The sequence below is a fragment of the Aspergillus alliaceus genome (assembly GCF_009176365.1).
Source record: "Aspergillus alliaceus strain CBS 536.65 unplaced genomic scaffold BDW43scaffold_8, whole genome shotgun sequence".
Taxonomy (NCBI): Eukaryota; Fungi; Ascomycota; class Eurotiomycetes; order Eurotiales; family Aspergillaceae; genus Aspergillus; species Aspergillus alliaceus.
Genome location: NW_022474691.1, coordinates 314,631 through 334,449, shown reverse-complemented (window position 1 = coordinate 334,449; position 19,819 = coordinate 314,631). Strand labels below are relative to the sequence as shown.

The 19,819-nt window shown below is 49.1% G+C and overlaps 3 protein-coding genes across 3 annotated transcripts; 1 reads left to right on the top strand and 2 right to left on the bottom strand.

The window, feature by feature from the left end:
- Positions 1–2,747: 2,747 nt before the first annotated feature.
- On the bottom strand, positions 2,748–3,943 carry BDW43DRAFT_298126 (spherulation-specific family 4 protein; the record flags this gene model as incomplete). The annotated part of the gene is made up of 3 exons (XM_032044515.1): positions 2,748–3,062; positions 3,173–3,530; positions 3,735–3,943. 3 exons carry the CDS (start codon positions 3,941–3,943, stop codon positions 2,748–2,750), a joined length of 882 nt encoding a protein of 293 aa, XP_031903354.1.
- Positions 3,944–5,849: 1,906 nt separating this feature from the next.
- BDW43DRAFT_308193 (glycosyltransferase family 4 protein) lies at positions 5,850–14,724 on the top strand (the record flags this gene model as incomplete). The annotated part of the gene is made up of 9 exons (XM_032046430.1): positions 5,850–5,918; positions 5,982–6,071; positions 6,138–7,058; positions 7,113–8,987; positions 9,069–11,453; positions 11,506–13,270; positions 13,334–13,793; positions 13,845–14,055; positions 14,110–14,724. 9 exons carry the CDS (start codon positions 5,850–5,852, stop codon positions 14,722–14,724), a joined length of 8,391 nt encoding a protein of 2,796 aa, XP_031903353.1.
- Positions 14,725–17,530: 2,806 nt separating this feature from the next.
- BDW43DRAFT_240203 (uncharacterized protein) lies at positions 17,531–19,688 on the bottom strand. Its single transcript, XM_032039663.1, has 3 exons — positions 19,607–19,688; positions 18,917–19,492; positions 17,531–18,864 (listed from the first exon to the last, which is right to left on the bottom strand). Exons 2-3 carry the CDS (start codon positions 19,413–19,415, stop codon positions 17,603–17,605), a joined length of 1,761 nt encoding a protein of 586 aa, XP_031903352.1. The 5' UTR covers positions 19,416–19,492; positions 19,607–19,688; the 3' UTR covers positions 17,531–17,602.
- Between the last annotated feature and the right edge of the window lie 131 nt (positions 19,689–19,819).

Sequence of the window (19,819 nt, the reverse complement as noted above, 5' to 3'; positions counted from 1 at the left end):
TCAGACAGTAGCAACATTGCACTCTTATTCTTACCAGCAAATCATTAGGCTGATCCGGGAATTGGTTGTCATTTCCTATTTGCCTTTGTATGTCTTGTTACCGCTATTCTCTTCAGGAGTAAGCTACCTGACTGGGAAGTCCACAACAGCTCCCTAAGCAACGGAACCTCAATCTATGCATTATATGAATAAAGTGAGTCTAAGAGTCTGTCGTTGAAATCTCCTAAGTCTTTCTATTGTGGCATAGCAAGCAAAACTACCAGGGTGTACAAGGGTCTTCCGAATCCTGGCACGACCTGGGCTTTTCGAATAAAACCAACATTGTTTCCTTTATGTGAAAGGCTTCACCTTCCTCCGCATGTGAGCTATTCATCCAAATTTCTCAAAGCTGCGCCAATCATGACAAGGTATCTTGAATGCCTACCGTGGCGAGGAGTTTACCGATACGAGAGCCACGCTTTAAGACGATACCTCGACCCGGTCTTAAACTAACTAACCTTCTAGTATAATTAAAACCCCCTTAGTACCCCCCGCCGACCGAAGCGGACGCAACATTCTCAGCTATATAACCCTCTAATCAGTGACATGTTCCCTTACCATAAAGGATTCGCTCAGATATCATTGCCACACCGTCATGTTCATGCTTGCCTAACCTTTGATGATCATAATTCGACTCCTGGACTATCGAACAGAATCTACACTATCGGTGATCAGCCTACAATCTCGAGAACTCCTCTGTACTGTCCTGTACAATATGATCTACTTCCAAGTCTCTAGAGTGATGGAGACCAAGCTCAGCTTGACAATTTCTAGACTTATCTCAGCCTGGGAGGCAATATGGTATTGACGCTGTAACCTACTGGATCACGACATTGGAATATTTCTTGTTTAATCAAAACATAGGAGCTGAACGGGGCAAGGTTCACGTACCCTGAAAGAAAGGCGAGCACTGACACATTCCAGAACGATGTCAGTGAGAAGAGGAGTGACAGTCCGAGATTCTGAGCCCAATGATACTGACAATATGGCTGGTCTAGTGCGCAAACACACAGGAATGACAAAAGGTTGAATTCGAACGATCGTGATGGCCTTTCGACGTATAATGCGCGCTTTATGCCATCAACAGTCCTCAACAACAACGATATTCACAAACGATGACCCAGCCCGGCCTTAGACACCAGCGGATCCTTTGATGTCACATTCATTGTATGAACGGATAGGTATTTACAAGGAAACATGGTTCGGGTTCAACTCCCTAGCATCATTCCTCGCGAACTAGCCGCTTGTTAGCAATAGGAAGGGGATAAAATCAGCCATGAGACGTACCGTGGCTCCAGCATCATGAAACTAACTCACAATGATGCTGCTCTGCAGTTTTCCCTGACAATGCCTCATCCACAAACACATCTTACCCACCTCATTCTTACCCTTCATCAGTTTCGAATGCAATAGCACACCTACATAGTCTCAGGTCCTTCTGAGAAAAAAACACAAGCCGTCGAGTCTCTTCAACCGTCGGCGACCCCCCTTCATTCCGGCAATGCAAACAATATTCCCATCACCATGCGCCTCTCTCTACCTCTATACCACCACCTCCCTTAAGGGAAAGGAAAAAAAAAAAAAAAAAAAAAAACACAAAAACACAAAAACCAGACACCTGCAAGCAAGCAAGGGGCCCCGTGCTAAATCTAGCAACAACACAGCACACAACACAGACACACAGCACCCCTAAGCCCACTCACAAAACAAACCACCCTTCAAACACCCCCTCACAAATGCAAAGAACAAGATACCCACCTGCAAGATATCCAAATTTACCACCCAATCCCTAACAACCAACCATCCCAAGAACGTGCCCCCACAAAAGCCTAGCTAGCCCAATTGGCCTTCCCCCTTGCATGATCACCCCCTTTTCCAGAAAATCCATCCAAGTCATATGCATCCTGCAAGTCATTCTTGACTTAGTCCGCCTCCAACCGCCCTTGTCCCCCCTGTTTAGGTTCCTAACCTAAATTTGGAAGTCTATTGTTAGTGCCGCGGATACCCAGCACGAGATGGCCGGGGTGTATGGGTTTATCTTGATTTAGATTCACATCAGTCTGCAGCCCTGGGCAAATATATGGTGGATAATGGTTATGGTAGACTATATCTAGATAGTGGATCTGCGGGTCCGCTTTCAACTGTGAAGAGTTGTTTGTTTGTTTGTTTGTTTTTGTTTTGTTTTGTTCCTGAGGAACCGAACTGTGGTTCGGTGGGTGAAACGAACGCTTGCCCCTAGCATGAAGGGTGGTTCTGGTGGTGAGAATCAGGGGGAGAGGGGTTATGGGGGATAATTCTTCGTAGTTTATGTAGTATATGTTACGTCGAAAAGAGTGGTCACAAGGGAATTGTTTGAAGTTAGTTGTGAATAGAATTTTGGACTTGAAGCTTGGCTTCGGGGATGTTGGGTTGGATTCGGGAGTTCTAATCTAGATACTAAATAAGTGGAGTAGAGAAGAAAAGCAAAGAAAACGAAAGAAAACAAAGACAACCCTCACTGAGTTGTAACACGGATTTCTTTTCCAAGGTCCCGCATGCAGAAGATGAAACACTGGAGTCTGGTTGCTATATTGAGAACCAAGATAGATCTATAATAAAAGACGTTCAGGGCTTGGTCGGTGAAAAGAAAATGCTGACGCAGCCGGGACCTGCACCAGCCACATCCGCTGCTTTCCGCTGCCCCCACCACCACCACTTCATGGAACAGTTCAAGTCGGCTGCAATGCCTCTATGAACACAGTCCAGCTATTGGGCCCAAATCGCTCGTAAAACTCACCGAATAGTTCAGTAACAAAAAGATATGCTGCCCTATAACGCAATTCCAGCACCAAGGGGCGCAGGTGATGTATCGGGACGGAGTGTATCACATACCCACACCTGGTCCGATCGTAATGCAGCTGGCGGAGGCGACGCTGAACTTCATTCGATCGATAGCGAGAATAAGGTTCCTCGCAAGTCAGGATCAGATCGGGCTCTGGATTAGCCAGGGCAGCATCAGGCGGTGTTCCTGGGTTGTGGATAACCTGCGAATCTCAACAAAAAAAAATTCATCCATCCCCGTGTTTCCCCCTGGGCTGATGGTGACATTACTGATCGACAGGGGTGGGGGGGGGGGGGAAATGGCGTGTCTCACCAATCGATGAGCTAAAAAGCCCGGCGTGCTTTTGATAGAAGCCTGTAAGATGGCCAGGTACTCGGCAGCTTCGGAGGAGTAATGGTTTGGGGTCTCGTCGAGAAAGATCCCTCCCACGCCCAGACCAGTCCTCACGTAATCATGGGCCCAGGTGGCATATGTCTGGATTTCTTCCAAGACTTCTTGGAGGGGCTTCTTGCAGTAGCGAATGGCGATGTAGCCAACCGTGTCCACGTTCGCATAACTATTGAGTCTGGCGACTTCCCGGGCATAGTTGGCGTCTGGGGCTGGGGAAGACCCCGGTCCGCTATTGGGGTTCACAATGACCACGAAATGAAGGTTGGGATAGGCGGATATTCTACAGACTACCGGGTAAGGATTTTTTGAAATTTCTCTCCGAAGTATTTTTTTTTCTTTTGTTTATCTGCTTTTGGATCTCGGCACGCCAACGGGAAAGGCGCACAGTGGGGATCAAATGACGGGAGCAAAAAGCAAAGAAGGAAAAAAAAAAATAAATAAATAAAAAAATATTAAGAAAAGAAAAGGAAGGAAAAGTCCTTACGAGTCGTACAGTGGGGCCCATGTTGTAGGCGACAGTGGATAGATGTACAAGGGAACGATAATGCCTGATGGAGGAGCCATCGCAATTGTCGTTGGTGAAGTTTCTCTTTTTTCTTTTCTTTTTTTCTTTTTTTTTCCTTCTGTCGGCCGCTGACTTTGGTCCTTATTATAGGAATGAACGCCTGCAACACTTGCATGGCCCCCCAGCATGATTGAAACTACTCAGTCAGCGTGCCACTCCTTCCATGGCAAATCAGGATAGTATCCTTGTACACAAAGGTGGCATTTAAAGTTGACGCCAGCCAGTTCAGTCATGGAACTTTAGAGCAGCTTTAGTTCACGGATCTATAAATTAGACTGTCTTGGTACCGAGCAACTTGACGAATCGCAGCGATCAACGTACCGCGGCAACAGGTGTCGGGTGGACTCTTTTATACACCGGATAAAAAAAATATCTGCAAGCAGCTAGGCCACGGGGCATATCGAAGCATAATACGAGAATTTGCGGTTCACCCTACAGTCGCTATGACAGATCAAGTCGTGCCACTACCACACTGCAGACTTTTCTCATTAAAACTTCAGAAATTCCCGTGGAAATCTTCCGAGGCGCTGTCGATGATCAGGTACCTCGCACGGTTTGGTTCAACTTCTGCGGCCTCTTGTCTCGGTCGTAGCGACATTTTCTATGCCTCAGCTTGCAATTCGTCTGGTGAAAACGCCGTACACTCTGCCTTAGTCAAAATTGGTCGATTAGATTTATCGAGCGCAACCATCATATCGATGGCGTCGCTTTCAGATGTCGCAATTTGCAGCCGGGGTAGCGGATGACTGTTCGCATACTACTCACAAGCCAAAATGGCCATATTCGCCACGTTCCGCATGGCGCAGGAAACTTAGCATAGTACAGGAAAGGTTCGAGGCCTCTTAGGTCTCATTTTTAGGTTGCGTCCGTCAATAGTTGCTATCGGGAACAGTCCGACGGCGGGATCAATAGTGCTCAAATCCTTAGTCAGGGGTGACGGCGTATTACTCGGAAGCCTCGAGGGCAAAGGAACAGAATTGATGCCTGCTGTCCAAAGCAGAGACCAGTCTACTCAAGTTATCATGGAACTCGATCCAAGTCCAAACGGTGGGAAATGATCGGCGCATTCTAGCCGAGTCCGCTTCGGATCTATTTAGATCGGTCAGCATCCGTTCTTTCATATGGTGGGGAACAGCCAAGAAATGGGAACAGTTTGACTCCACCGTGGATCTGATGTATGTATTGATTGAGTCGTAGAATATACGTGAAGAGTAGTGGCACAGTGGGGTTTCCTCTCATGTTTTCAGGAAGTAAAATGCGCTTTGACAATTATCCCAATGGATAATCTAGGGCACCATGACCGCCAGCCTTCATAGTGCGCGAGGCATCCACGCACCGCCCGAATATCTCCTAAACCACCAAGTAGCGGAAGTGGCAGAGTAATTACAAATCGGGCAGTCAGTTGCCAGCAATAGGAGGCGGAATTTTTGATCAGTGAGTCAGCCTGTAGGACAGCAAAGAACTATTGTTTCTTTTTCTGCAAAATATCGTTACTATTTTTGCATTTTAACGGGCGGGTTGGATGTGGTTGGGTTGTCGCGGATGGCCAGCTCAGAAATTCAGACGAACCACGAGTCATCGGACCACAACGATAGTGCTGTTTTCCTCAAATACCAAGTTGCAGTCCCCGGTCCTTCAATAGTAGGATTAAGCTAGCCTCGACGTAACTTAGTGAGACTGGCGTCCAGCCCTTGTTAGCGCGATTCTCCACTGCTACCAATGCGATGCTGAGGTTTTGAGAACATGGATCGGCAGCGCAAGAAAAGTAGTTCGACACTGAATCCCCACCTACTGAGTTGGGCTTCTTTGAGTCTCAGCCGCTCGTAAATTACTACATATAGAGGGTATGTAGGTTTCATTAGAAGTTTACACTCCCACAACGGTTCAAGTAAGGGACGGCCTTGTCGGTCAGTATCGCCTTCAAGTCATTTAAATAAACCGCCACGAACCCCCGCTCCCGGAATGTGTGGTGCCTAGAATTAAGATCGTTCGTTTTCCTATTCGCTCGCTTGCTGAATTGCTCTCGCTATCGCGATGGGCGCAGACTTCTTGGGTCTAGATGCGGTGGGATGGCGTTCGATGGTCAAGACCTGGTGGGATCAAGTAAGGCACTCGTCATGTGATGCCCCAACCCTAACATAGCCTACTTACTGGTGGAATGTATAGGTTCTCGCAGCTTGTTTACTAGCTACCATTGTCTTCGGAGGCCTGTATATCTTATTTCTAGTCGGGAGGAAAATCCGCCGTAGTTGGCGCGTATGTATACCTCGTTCCTTGTCCGAGGGAGTCACTCGGCGCTAGATCAAGTTAACTTTGCTTTAGAAAAGGCACCAGCTATCACAGGTGCCCGCGGCGATTTCACGGTGCCTTGATCGGCTATCACGAGAGTCGCAACCACTGTGTCTAGAGAGATCGACGGCAAAAGAGCCCCAATCATTTGGTGTTTTTCTCGGCAGCCTGTCAAACCCTCCTACTACCGACGAAGCACACTTATTGCGACAATGGGACACCCTTGTTCTTGACCCTCTTCAAGAGGGTGTGTTGAGGACCTTATCAAACGGGTGTACATCTTCGTACACTCTGGGGCGACTGGATGTGCGTGCGCTTGTGAATTCCGAGCATACCGCGACCAATGGTGAAGTGATCCAAGCGTTAGAGGCCGTTGCCGAAGCATTGCGCACATATTTTAAGCAGCCGGAGGATGCGCAGTCACCATTCAGAGGTGTTCTCTTGGCTGACTGCCTGGCGCACTTTCAACCAGTGGTATTGAACAAATTGGTGAGATTCATCAACCACCTCGGCCTCGATGTCTGGCTAGAGCTATCTCCGCCCGCTTATATCAGCGAGCAGCAATGTCGTGATATCGATATGTTGCGCATCAGGGGTATCATCTATCGTAACGGCACTATTGCATCTAATGGTGATAGTCGCAACTACTTTCAAATGTCGGAAATGCGAACAGCTATGCGCGCTGTCGCGGCTCAAAAGTCTATGGGCGGCTCGACCCTCGCCATATGGGAGACAGTTGACGATGATGTGGAGCTATCGCACCATGTTATTCACCGGACGTTCAAATGGTGCAACTATAGAAGCGCAATGTGCTGGATCGCGCCACACGCTGCATTGACAGACGCAACCGTTGCGACTGTGAAAACTATTACTGAGGAACCGTTAGGGGCGTTGATGTGGATGAAAGGAAACGATGTGTCTGAGGCGCATAATGTGTGGAAGTCCAATGGGACGGTGAGTCTGTCACAATGAAGATCGAACAGCGATCAATCTGACAGTGCGCAACAGGTCCGCCAAGATGCATTTGGTCATGAGTCTCTGTATGAATCTTTGCAATCTTTCGTCCCAGGCCTCCCAGAAAAACTATCATTACTGCCTCCGACTAAAGCGCTCCCAGTTAATAGTCAAGAGGTTGAGGTTGACGAGCTCTACTGGCCATCGCAGCCGGAGATCACTCAGACGAACCCTTTCTCCGTTTCTCCCGCCGGAATTGACTATACAGGGCTTGGCTGCTTCCAACTGGGCCTTAACTGCACGTCCAAAGACATTTCCGACTTAGTTGAGGCACAACGTCATGTTAAGGAACTGGATTTGCTTGAACGTGTCAAGCTGGATGAACTTCACTGTATCGCCGGACAGTTACGCACTCTCCAGAGAGCATCAAACGCGGCAAGCTCTAGTGGGCTCAGCGCTGTGAAGGAACTGGTTGGTATTCTCAGCGCCTGCAAGGGTAGTGAAACAGATCCACTCAAGGTATATGTGGGATTACACTCAGGATTCCGCACGCGCCTGGAAACCCAAGTTTGGGGTATGTATGAAAATGACTCCACTCCGGGTGCTCTCAACATCTACCTTTCAGCAAAGGCACAAGATCGCACTAGTACCCTCCTCCACACATTTATGTCCAGTAGGGGACATTCCAGATTCGAATGTTTCATGGCCGAGCTTTCGCTATCAACACAGACAGGGAACCTATCCGAGATGTGGAGATTGCCATCGCGCATTGTCCATGATATAGAACAGCTTACCCCAACCGAAACAATCCTGTTTTTACGTCGCCTCACTCTTTCAGAATGCACGGAGTGCTCACCATTGTCGGAACCGATACGTGCTTGCTGTGAGTATCAGCTTATTGAGGTCCCCTCTCTCTCTCAGCTCCGGACTTTGGCCTCTAGTGCGTACTTGGGCGGCGAGATCTCGGCAGAAGACCTCGTCCGTTCACGAATTGAATGGTATCGCCAAGGGGGCTGCTGGTGCCCTGATCCCACTACCGCTATATCCCTTTTCAAGGAGGTCGATTCCCGCTTACCAACTATTCTCATCAATGGAGAACTTGAAATTCTGACTCGGCTCGCCACCGTCGTCCACACTGTCTTGCAAAGGGGTCAGATTGATGCTGGTGCCGATTTGTTTGCCTTATCCGTCTTTTGTGCATTCCGCAAACTCGCCCTTAACGAAGTCTATCTGGAAGTCCTCGACCGTAACCCCCTGCCGAACAATGACATGCTTCAGCCCTCCTGTTTTGCAGAGATGTACGCGGTGGGAGCACGCTGCGATATGTACTTCGATATGCCACCCATAGTTCTCGGAAAGATCATCGCTACGCAGTATCGTGCTTATTACGACGTCCACCAACCACCACGTCGTGACGATTTATTCACCGAGCTCCCGACGGCATATGCATCTATGGATATTGACTTGGACCCAAAGGGTGAGCAGGTAAAACCATCAGTATTCTACCAATTCACATTCCTCGGCATCTTCGCTGTTCCCGCTTTGATCGACATTGTCATGCTCACGACCGTTGGACGAGGCCTTTATCTTACCACATTCATGAGTAACATCGATAAATCCTTGGCAACAATAGCGCTAATGGTTGCTCTTATCCTTTGTGGTGGATTTGGTGGTTGGATCAGTTCTGGGGGTAGTTACTACCTTCACGCGATGGCCTTCCCAGCCATGAGCATGTTCGTGCTTACGCGTTTCGTTGCGGGACTGGCGGTTGCCTTCGTTGGTGGCATATTTGCCATGATTGGAATTGGCGTTGTCAGCGGATTTAATCACGGAATCGTCTTCTTTCTCTACTTTGTGATGCTGTCTACCTTTTTGATGACGCTATCTGCGCTCTCAGTATATCAAATTCCTGGGTTCCAGTTTCAATCGGTCAGTGATTATCTCCTCACTGTGTACCTCCATACCTTGGCCATACCTGAATTGTTGCTGACAGGTACATCGAATATTTAGGGAAGAACAGTTATCATGATGTGCATTCCAATTCTCTTTATCTCGCCAATTATCACGATCTGGGTGCATCATGACACATGGGTTTACATTCCCCTCCTATATCTATTCTTGATATGTCTTTTGTTCGGGGCCCGGATAGTCGTTTCGCAGTGGAATACCTGGTATCTTCATATTCCTCGCATCACAGACAGTGATGTCGTCAGTTGGTATCTCAGAACATGGCCGCCCAATAGCCTCCCAGCCGACGTGGAAGATATTGGCACAACCCCAATTCCCCGACAGGCGCTCCAGGAAAGCGTCGAGAAGGAACGGAACCGCCGGTTCTGGACCCGGTCGACCGCAGATCCATTCGTTCGAGAATTGGCGGATGGTTATCCCGCAACAATGTTCCTACTGGTGTGGTACTGCAAATATTCGAGAACTAAGCTGCCACGACCATACAGCCCGACCTGGAACCTCCAGCTGAAAGCCTCCGTCCAGACCATGACCGATATGCAGAAAGGTATAAAGCTCCACAACGCCTTTCTCCATTGGCGTCACACCGGCGCCGACGTGTGGTGCGGTATTTTGTACTTTGTTCTTGCTTTGGTCGACAAGTGGACTGCACTGCTGACGGGACAGTCTGTCGTGGGCCTTTCCAACGTGTCTAGCATGAAGTACCGGTTGGCGACAGGATTCGGCTTGGCCTATTATCTCATGGGCGCAGTCATCCTTGATGCCGTGTCGCAGCCACTATGGACAATGGCCAACAGAACTACCTCTCGTGCCATCGCTTCGTTGGATTCCCTTCGAGAGGCAAAGCTAGACAATGTCCGGGCGCGACGATCGCTTTACTGGAAGTCACTTGGGAAGTTTTTCTTCTTACATATGTGGGGCGCTGCTATCTCATTGGCCCTCATGTGGTCCTTCGAGGCAACTAGCGACGCCACCATAATGTTCTTGGCCTATGTTGGCTCTTACTCTGGCCTACTCTGGTATCAGTACAACAAAATATTCACCGGTGTGCTTGCGGTAAAACCTCTCGCCTTAGGCACAGTCATTGGCTTTGTATTGGGCATCCTCCTGCACGTTTATATCCCCGCTTTCGCATACAGCAGTGTCATTTCTTTGGCTTCAGGAACATGGACGGCTGCCTTGATCACATTATTCATGACCGACATATGGGTACCACTGTCGAGCAAAGAAACAGACACGAAACAAGCTTCCAATAACGAATCACCGTTCTATATCTGTAGTGCTCTCGACCCTTGCCCTGACCTTTCCCAGACGACTCTTGGTCAAATGTTTGATGGTATTGCCTCCTTGCCTGGCGACGTACGATACAAGCTTCAGCCATCGCAACATCCAGGTGTTGAAGTCATGCAAATTCTACAGTCCCAAAGCAGCTCTAAGAAGTCAGAGCGCATAGAAGCGGCTTTTCGGCTGGCAGGAGGGCTTGTTAGTCTAGCCGCAGAGCTCTGGCAACGGGGCGAAACAACTATCGAACTCGTTTCCGCTGGTCACCTTCTCCATAATGAACAGAAAATCCGAGCCATTAGCCGGAGTACTCACAGCGGCTTACACATTTTTGTTGTCATTGGTCCCGGTCTTATCAGAAATGAGTGGACGTCGGATATTCGTCGGAATTGCAAAATGATCGCTGAAGCCGTGGTTCAGGCTACCGCTGAATGCAAATCTGGGATATCGCACAACCACTCTCTACTAACAGAGCTACTGGTTGTAGGCGATCAAGATGACGAGCAACTCCCCGTTCCAGAAGGCGTTAAGCGCCAGCTTGAGATTTGCGCGGGCGAACGCATGTGGGCCGTCAGGCACTGGCAGAAGACATTACTCCGTCACCTCCTGTTAGGTTTGGAGTGCGACCTTGATTGGGACAAGTTGCCGCAGCATATCCGGTCCTTCTTGTTGAAAAGGTGCTGTGGGCAGCCCTGTCGCCTTTCCTCAGAGCAAATGGACTGGATCAGATCAAGGTTTTCCGCCGACGAGTCTCTGGGTGTTGAAGAATTCGTTTCACGATGCAATCTTGGGGCTACCTTGGCTGTTTCCGTAACATCATTTGCGGAAACGCTGCCACCGAGCCATGATTTTGAGCACGCTTTCTTGGACTCGTGGTCAGTCGGTGCTCAACTCCCATCCGGCCCCAATCTGTCAGGCTTGGGATTCTTTGGAACTCTCGAGCTGACACTATCTCGCCTTCACGAAAAGGTCAAAGCATGCATAAAGTTCACTGTGATATCCCTCGTCGCGGATCCAGAATATCAAAGGGAGCTGAACTACATGATTGGTGGGCAACCTTTGGTTTTAGCTTGGCCGGCGACACTGATACTCAATGGGATCTGGAAGTTCTGCAAAACCCTGCAGAGGTTTCTCCTTCCCTTCGTTTTGGTATGTACGGCCTGTCTTGCCTTTATGATCTAGTCTAACAGTTTGTCAATAGTTACATGGCCGTGAAAAGGTCTCCACGTTGTATAAGAACATGAAAGGCAGGAAGACAGTCATTGAGAGCAACCGCGTCATCACTGAGAGCTTGAACGGTCCTTCGACCGGCTTCTTCGAGTCTACGCCGGACGGCACCTTCCGACTTTACCAGTATTCGGGGCGCCATGAGAACAAACCAAGCGGCAACCAGCATCTGACGGCCATTAATACTTACACAGACAAGCTCATTCTCCGCCAAAGGGAGGAGTTTAGTGGTGGGTCTCTCACAAACGAATTCACCTACGAATATTCGACAGACGTTCAGGCACGAAAGTCGAAGCTGCCGGTACGACGTCAGTGCATCAGAGGCGCGCTCAATGGCCAAGTCGTTCAATACGATAGAAGGGGTCACATCGCCTCCGGGTCCACTACGCAAGATGGGGATCCAGTTTTGTTCCAGTTCTGGTACCGGAAACATGCCAAATTTGACGATGAGTTGATACGGGCCGAGTTTGTATCCACGCATATCAAGATCCAGGTCTCATGGTGCATGCCGCCTCGCACTCATCCGGAAAAGTTGAACAAGTGGGTACCTTATCCCCGGATTACGGAGGCCATTTTCACGAAAGAATCAGATATCTACAGCGCAAAGTGGACCTATGATCACAAGTTCCATCCCAATATTTCCTCCACTTTTAACGGGGAGCCTTCTCCTACCCCACCTATGATACAGGATGACTGGTATAATGTTTTGCAGAAGCCGAAGAATTGCAGTTTCCTGGATGACAACCCACTCTTCTCTTTCTCTTCGATAAACACCGGCTTTTTGTCGCGAATGTTTGGTTTGAATGTTAAGCGGTACCCCATCCCCACATCGCGCGCCAGAATGCATCTATGGACATCTTGGAAGAGTGGAAATGAATTCGACGCAGCTACTACAAGATGGCTGGACGAAATTCTCTTGAGATCTGATCATGTACTTAATCCGTACTGGAGGAACCGGGACTTTGGTAGACTCGAAGCTGCAAGAAAGTACCTTGATGAACGGGGAGACACGGTGCTCGCGAGAGTTGACATCGATCCTGAAGTCAGCTCCTGGACATGGCTCGCCTTTAAGATGAGTGACTTGTATAGTTTTGGACAAGGTGGTGATGCGCGAATCAACACGAGAACGCTGTCCACACAGCTGCAAGACAGCGACAGCCAACTCCACGTTCTTGCTCTGGATACAGCAACTTGGCCCAATGAGCCTGGTGGTGTCTCCGCTTGTCGGCGAGACTTGGTCAACAACCTCAACACCACCAGATGGCATATCATTGCCGAAGCAGCTAACGATTTCGGAGTTCCGCGGTTCCAGATTGAGAGAAATGTTCAATCGCTTGCGGTCATCCCTCAGTGGGGTCTGGACTTCCTCAATCCGACCCATGGAGTTCTCCAAAGCTGCCTCGACTCGGCGGTTGCGGAAAGATCATTCGACACGAGGAAAAGTGACATTGAGCAGAATTTTATCCCCATTCTCACCAGCCTCGTCCGCTGCGCTCGGACAACTCAGCTCACCCGCCAGCACATTGAAGAGGCTACCAAAGCTCTGGTTGGTCTGAACACCTACTTTGAAACATCCCGAAACTGGAACGATGCCTGGATGAGCGACGTCGTGAAGGATGCTTGGAGAAGTCTCTGGTTGGCGGATGATCTAGACGGTGTCATGCCAATCTCACAATGGAGAACAGCTGAACATCCGACATTGGTGCAGCTCGACACTGCGTTGGATATGTGGCATCGCTGTAAGCCGAATTTCCCTTAACCTTTAACTTTGGCTAAGTTCATTCATTGACCGACCATCCTAGATCTGTTTATCTTCTCCGTACCCGTTCCCGAGAAGATTCCTGATATCTTCCAAGCGTCGCATCATTTCACGGGGGCCACTTACGGCGTGCTCTGCAAGATCAAGCGCAAATGTGCACTACATGTGTGGGACCACTCCATCAGTCTGAGGGAGATGGTGACCTTCTTGTCAGGAGCTATCTCCTTCGACTCGTCATTTGTCAACACCACCCTCATCCACCTCGGACGGCTGTCCTGCGTCCTTGCCGAGCATCATGCGGACGTGGTCCTGCCATGTGCCGAATATTTCAATCCCGGGTGGGAGACGGAATTGGGAACCTGCGAAGGCGTCCTGCAGCACCGTCGGTCATTCCAACGCAAGATCGACCCGGTGGTCAACGGAATCACTGACATGGAGAAATATAAGCCGATCGAGACAATTAAGACCGAGAAGCCTACAGTAGTCATGCTTTCTCATATCCGGTATGTGCTATCCCAACTGAAAAGGTATAGCGTCACTAATATTCCCGTTAGATATGTGAAAGATATCAAGACGGCAGTTATGGCCACTGACGTGATTGTCAACAAATGGGGCTTCAAGGACTACCGGCTTCACATTTACGGAGACATGGAAAAGACACCTGGTTATTCATCCGAGTGTCAAGAGATCATCGCTTCCAAGGGGCTTCGGGACTACGTTATTCTGAAAGGTCTAGGCAATCCATCTGTTGTGCTTCAAGACGCCGTAGGTCTTACCTGCCAGGAAATACACCTGCGTCCACATGCTAATCTGTCTCAGTGGCTCTTCATGAACTCGTCCATTTCCGAAGGCCTACCGTTAGCCATGGGAGAAGCCGCCTTAACAGGAGTCCCAGTCGTCTGCACGGACGTTGGCGCATCCTTCTGCGTCGTGACGGACCGCACCACGGGGAAACGGTTCAGCGAAGTCGTCGCACCCAACGACGCCCTCTCCCTCGCCCAAGCTCAAATCCGTATACTCGCACTACTCGACGAGTGGGCCCCATTCGCTGAGGACGAGGCGGGCCACCAACCGCCCAAGCTATCATTACGCCCCACCCCAGAAGAAGTAGAGCAGATCTCGCGGAGAATGTACGCTAAAACTAACCAACGACGTCGACTCGGTATGCGGGGGCGCTCGAACGTGTTGAATAGCTTCTCAAGTGATCGGTATCTGCGAGAACATGAGCAAATGCTCTGGATTGGCAAGTACCAAAGTCGCAGCTATGTTGCTCGCGAGCGGGTGGCGTCCTCGAAGAGTTCCTCTGGTTTTATCAAGGAGAGGCCCTCCGATGAGCAAATGCATTTGTCGCGGCCCTCTCATACTTGGTGGGGACGGCTACGCCATGAACAGGGCCATGCTAGCTCTGCTGGGTCCAGCACGGATTCTGTTTGATATGATTTGCTTGTTTTGTAGATATGATGTGTTTGGGTTCATGGGAAAATGAATGTGCATAGAGATAGAATTAGTATATATGATATGGTATAATGTTAATAGTTAGTATATACGACCTTTTTTTCTCTCCCTCTCCATGATATAATATACAATCAGTATATCCTCTAAAACAAAAAGAATGAAAGAAAGAAATAAGAATGAAAAATCAAAGATACCACCTCCCCACCCCAATCCCCATCTCCAAAAGCATGAGTTATAACCCCAACACCCCGACGAAAGTAGCGTAGCAAGAATCAGATAATACACCTCGCAATTCACAATATGGTACGCAGGCGAACCTTCACACCAGCCCCGTGGTAAAGGTCGGGTCGGGTCTTGTTCCCGTAGATGCGATGTGTGGCGCGGTGTTTCAAGGGAGTAAAGGTTTATAGGAAGCTTAGATGGCACAGTTATATTATATTATATTAAGCAGATGATATATGTATGAGTATCTTAGGGCTTACTTACTCCAAGTACATACCAACCAGATTTTCTAGACAGCCCGAAGGCTCTCTTTCCCTTTCCGTTTTAGTGCTCAACCCTCTCCGCTTTTTGCTCACTGAGTAGATCTGAGTAGGAGTGGAGCGGAGCAGTGAGTAGCCTGAGTAGGGTAGCCTCAATAGAACGTACCACACTAGAGTTACAGAAGTGAGTGTCTGATTTTCTTCGTAGCAAGCTAGCAGCAATCCCCACCTATCCGCTTCAACCCATGCTATATAGTGCACGAGAGTCAGGCAGTGAACCAGACCCAGCCGCTGTCGGTCCACTGGGCAAATCAGAGCTACTTAGCGATACCATGGACTAGACCAAATCGTCAAAGTATTACGCGCAAATTTGCTGAATTCGTCTTGTTACACACGGTAGGCGCCTTGACTGCCAGCAGAGGTAAGTAGGAAGTCAGCCGGACTAAGCTTTATAACGACACCACCTATCATTTCATGTCTCTAGCCAAGCCTCTTCACCAGAATCTGTCGCCAATCAGAGTATATTCAGGTTGGCAAGCAGCTCATTGGATGTAGTTGTTGATATATTTGGCATCACCTATGAACTACAAGAGGTCATCAAGGTTAAACTTGTCCCACAATTACCTCTTTTCTGGATATAGAGACTTTTACATTTGCCGATCTGGCTAGTTACTAAGACAGTCTAGTTTATAGATGATACGAATTTCACTACAAACCTTAAGATGGGATTCTCAAGATAGGCGGTAAATAGAAAACATCAGCTTGCTAGCTTTCCTTCTTAGTAAAGAGGCCGTTGTCTCCTTATTCCGTCTCTGGTATATATAGTTACCACTTTATAATAATAAAGCCAGCTTGTTGCTCTTGAAAATAAACGAATAGTGAAGAGCACAAAGTGGGCCCAATATTCGTTCTATTTCCCTGGGAATGCAAGAACCTACGCGTTCTACCATACCTACTTCTCTATAGATATGGCGGGGTGTGTTAAGCTCTGAAGATTCGCTCCGCTTTAATCCTATGTCTGGGGGGAGTATTCTAAGCTCTCGGGAGCAGGCTCTGCCCATCCTATAAGCCTGGACAATCCTAGGAACAAGCAAACTGTTCGGTAATAGTAAGGTCTTACAACTAATGGCCACCAAGGGCTGCGGCGTATGATAGCAACAGTTGACTATTTATTCCTGATGATATATTATAAAAACGACCGTGCCCACTCGCCGGACATAGCACTTCATAACTTGTTTCGCCGGTGGTCTCTTTGTACCCAGGGTTTTACAAGTTATACTAAGCCTGGGAGTACTCAATGCTTTTTCTGTTCCAGTTACTGTACATTAGCATCCAGCACTAAAATATATGAACGAGCAGGCCTCGCAATATTAGCATTAGTTTTGCTTCAGTACCGGTGCTCCGCGATAGGGAGGCTGTCTTCAAGCCAGCAGCTCTACAAAATTGTTATACATGAAGGACTTCATAAAATATCCTGCCTTGTGATGCCTGCGCTACTAGCATTAGACGCGCCACACTGCTTGTAAGTTTTCATATCAAAACCTTCGGCTTCATCGTACCAGAGCTTCCTTACCTGAGAGACGTAGACCGAACAATACGAAGTTTCAGGCCTTAGACTCGTGAAAAGCACCAAATACCGGTTCTGGAGCCTGAACTGGGTTTCTGAACTAATGGCTTCTGGATCCGGAAGTATACCATGCAGAAGGAGACCATCACGCTGGTCCGCTGGACGTATGGATCATGGCATCACACCCAACTCACATACATATGTAGATATACATATACATACATACATACAGTACGTACTTACCTAACCAGGTAGTTGTACATAACAAGGTACCTATCGTAGAGGCTTCCCTCCCCGTGGGGGTTGTATCATGTCGGTGGATTTGGTGGAAGGGATGGAGAAAGGAGGTCGGGGGCATAATCCTGACATTCTTGCAATATCTCGGGGATATACTAGTAGCGTATGTATGTATGTCCGAGGATTTGGGGGGATTAGGGTCCACTCTCGAGATTGTCTGAGATCCTTTTCCCCGGAAAGAAACCTCAAAAGAATCAGTGTCAATGAAATAGTCATGATACTTCTGATTGTAGATAACTTATTACGAGAAGGTTTTCTCGGTAGATCCACAAAGACACCATCCCATTTTTCCGGCTGTATCGCTCAACCTCCTACTCCCTTACTATATGTAAAACGCACAATTATTTATACTCCTACATGGCTGTGATGACGCGATAGTATGTCGGACTATCATTCCCATCCACTGCTGCTAAGTCCACGGGACTTTGGGTATCTAACTGGTTCAGAATCTTTGGTGTACTGCTACGAACTTCAGGTCTCCCCGATCCAGGATCTTGGGTTGGGTATTTGGTCAGGATTTGGATACATCCGCGATGATTTTGTAGGTGGACGCGTGGATGCTCAGAGGTCGCGTGCGTGGGTATACTGCGCCCACAATCTGATGGTTGGGCCCATACTGTGGATAAATACCGTCGGACAACTCGACAAAATGCGCCTGCGGTCGAGCCTCATGGAGCATGTCGAGAATGCGCTCGCTCCAGAGACCGGAGCATTCGTCGTCAATGAGCTGAAAATATGGGTTGAGAGGGGGGCAGGCCGAGTCCAGGTCAATGAATCGAACCCGCATGTAGTTGAGCGCCTGGTGGGTGTTGAGACTATGGACAGCGCCGGTGACCAGTCGCTCAAACGCCCGGATAAAGTGGAGGTTGGTGATGCGTGAGAAATCGTCTAGAAATGGTAGTCCCGAGCTGGTACGCTTGTCGCGGCAGCAATTCTTAACCACAAGGTCTAGCGACCTCAATCTCGAAACCTTGGGCGGCCACGTGGACAGAGGATTTCGTGTTGGTTGGAACAGGCAAGCACAGACCTTGCCTGTAAACGCAAGTGACTCCAAGCGAGGGATGACCTCTCCGAGTAGGCGACATAGATGAGGGGGATTGGCTCCATCGCCCAGCCAGTTGGTCTGCGAGCTATCCTTACTGTAGAATCCTTCCAGGCTAATATTAAGATGTACAATGGAAGGCGAAAGCCGGCGTAGGATTTCCGCGATGGTTTCATAGCCTTCTACCTTTGGTTTCGCGTATGCGCAATGCCACTCTCTCACGCCCGGCAAGGCTTCCGACAGATTGCGCCAATGTTTATGGTCGCGCATGATGTTCCACGCCCCACGCATCACAAACGAACGAATCTCCGGCAGTACTGGCAGCCGCTGGTCGGAGAAACCGCATGGATCGCTCCTGAAGTGACGCACCATCGGCGGTTTTTTGCAGTGGCCTCCTTCGAGGGTCAGAATGCGGGCCTCCGGAAAGCAAGCCTGCACATGGTGAAAGATCTCTTCTAAAGTGGCATTGTGACTGGCATAGTGGTACTTGTAGTCGTTACCATGATTGGTATCCGAATCGTCCCATACCATGGCATTATGGACCGCACCTCCTTCCATGTCTTCATCATTGTATCTCCGGGCGGGAATCTGGGACGAGCTATTCTTAATTGCTCGCTTCCCCCACACGGGGATCCATATCTCGACGTGACGGACATAGCTAGCCAAGTGGGGATGTGCCCGGAACCAACGCGCCGATTCGGCTAGCTCCTCGGCTGTACCTTTAATCTTGACTGGTCACGGTCAGACAGATGGTCAAGAGAACAAGGTCGTCATCAAACTCACTATGTCTATAAATGCGATCTTGCACTAACGATCTCCACACCGGCGAAATCAATGCCAGGTTCGATAACACCTTTCGTCGCGGATGACGGAGTGATTTATTCCAGCTTCGACCAGGCGATTTTCCAGGGCCGGTGATGGTAAAAGCCGCCGCACGTTCGCCGAATACATAGTCCAGCACGGCTTCGTGGATCTCCACGGGCAGATTTTGGAACTGGAGTTCGGACCGAAGAGGTCGCGGTGCACCCACAATGATCTCCACATCTTCCATGTCGGTATCCACAGGGGACTGGCAGGCCAGCTGGCCAGGCACTGTGGGAGGGGCGATGGGGCCATCGGGCAGCTGAAACTCGGCGCTAGTACTACGAATAGATTTGGCATATGGGATGGATGACGAGACTGACGCTCTCGCCAGCGAATTGACGGAGACTGGACGTGGGGGGGGGATGGCTGAAATCATGAGGGGCGACGAGGGTGGGAGGATGACCAACTCGGACGGCATCGAGTAACGGGGAAGGACCAATATAACGCCAAACAATAATAATTCAGATGTTCGTAAAAATCGTGAGGATAAAGATGCTAGATTTTAACCTCGGTGTCAGCATACAACCGTCTAGAGCAATGATCTACCCGCGATAATTAAGAAAAGAAGTGAAATGAAAGAAGCAAAAATGGACGGCGGCTGAAACATACTGCAGGTCAGAGGAAGTCACAGAAGGAGGAAGTCAGTGATTAGAGATGTCGGTTCACGATCGATGGGTTCAAATAGTGACTGGCAGGCAAGCGAATGACGATCCGATGAGTTTTAAGAGCAGCCAGCGTGGTCCATGGCGGAGCAAGGCGAAAGGCGAGGGGAAATGCGTGTCTACCTATCAGTCGTCGCGCAGGAAAGAGGGGAAGAAGTAG

Excerpts from the sequence above, each read along its gene's own strand:
- BDW43DRAFT_240203 (XM_032039663.1), bottom strand. The coding sequence starts at position 19,415 with ATGCCGTCCGAGTTGGTCATCCTCCCACCCTCGTCGCCCCTCATGATT. Across the intron at positions 18,865-18,916 it reads AGATCGCATTTATAGACATA|TCAAGATTAAAGGTACAGCC; the intron begins GTGAGTTTGATG and ends GACCGTGACCAG.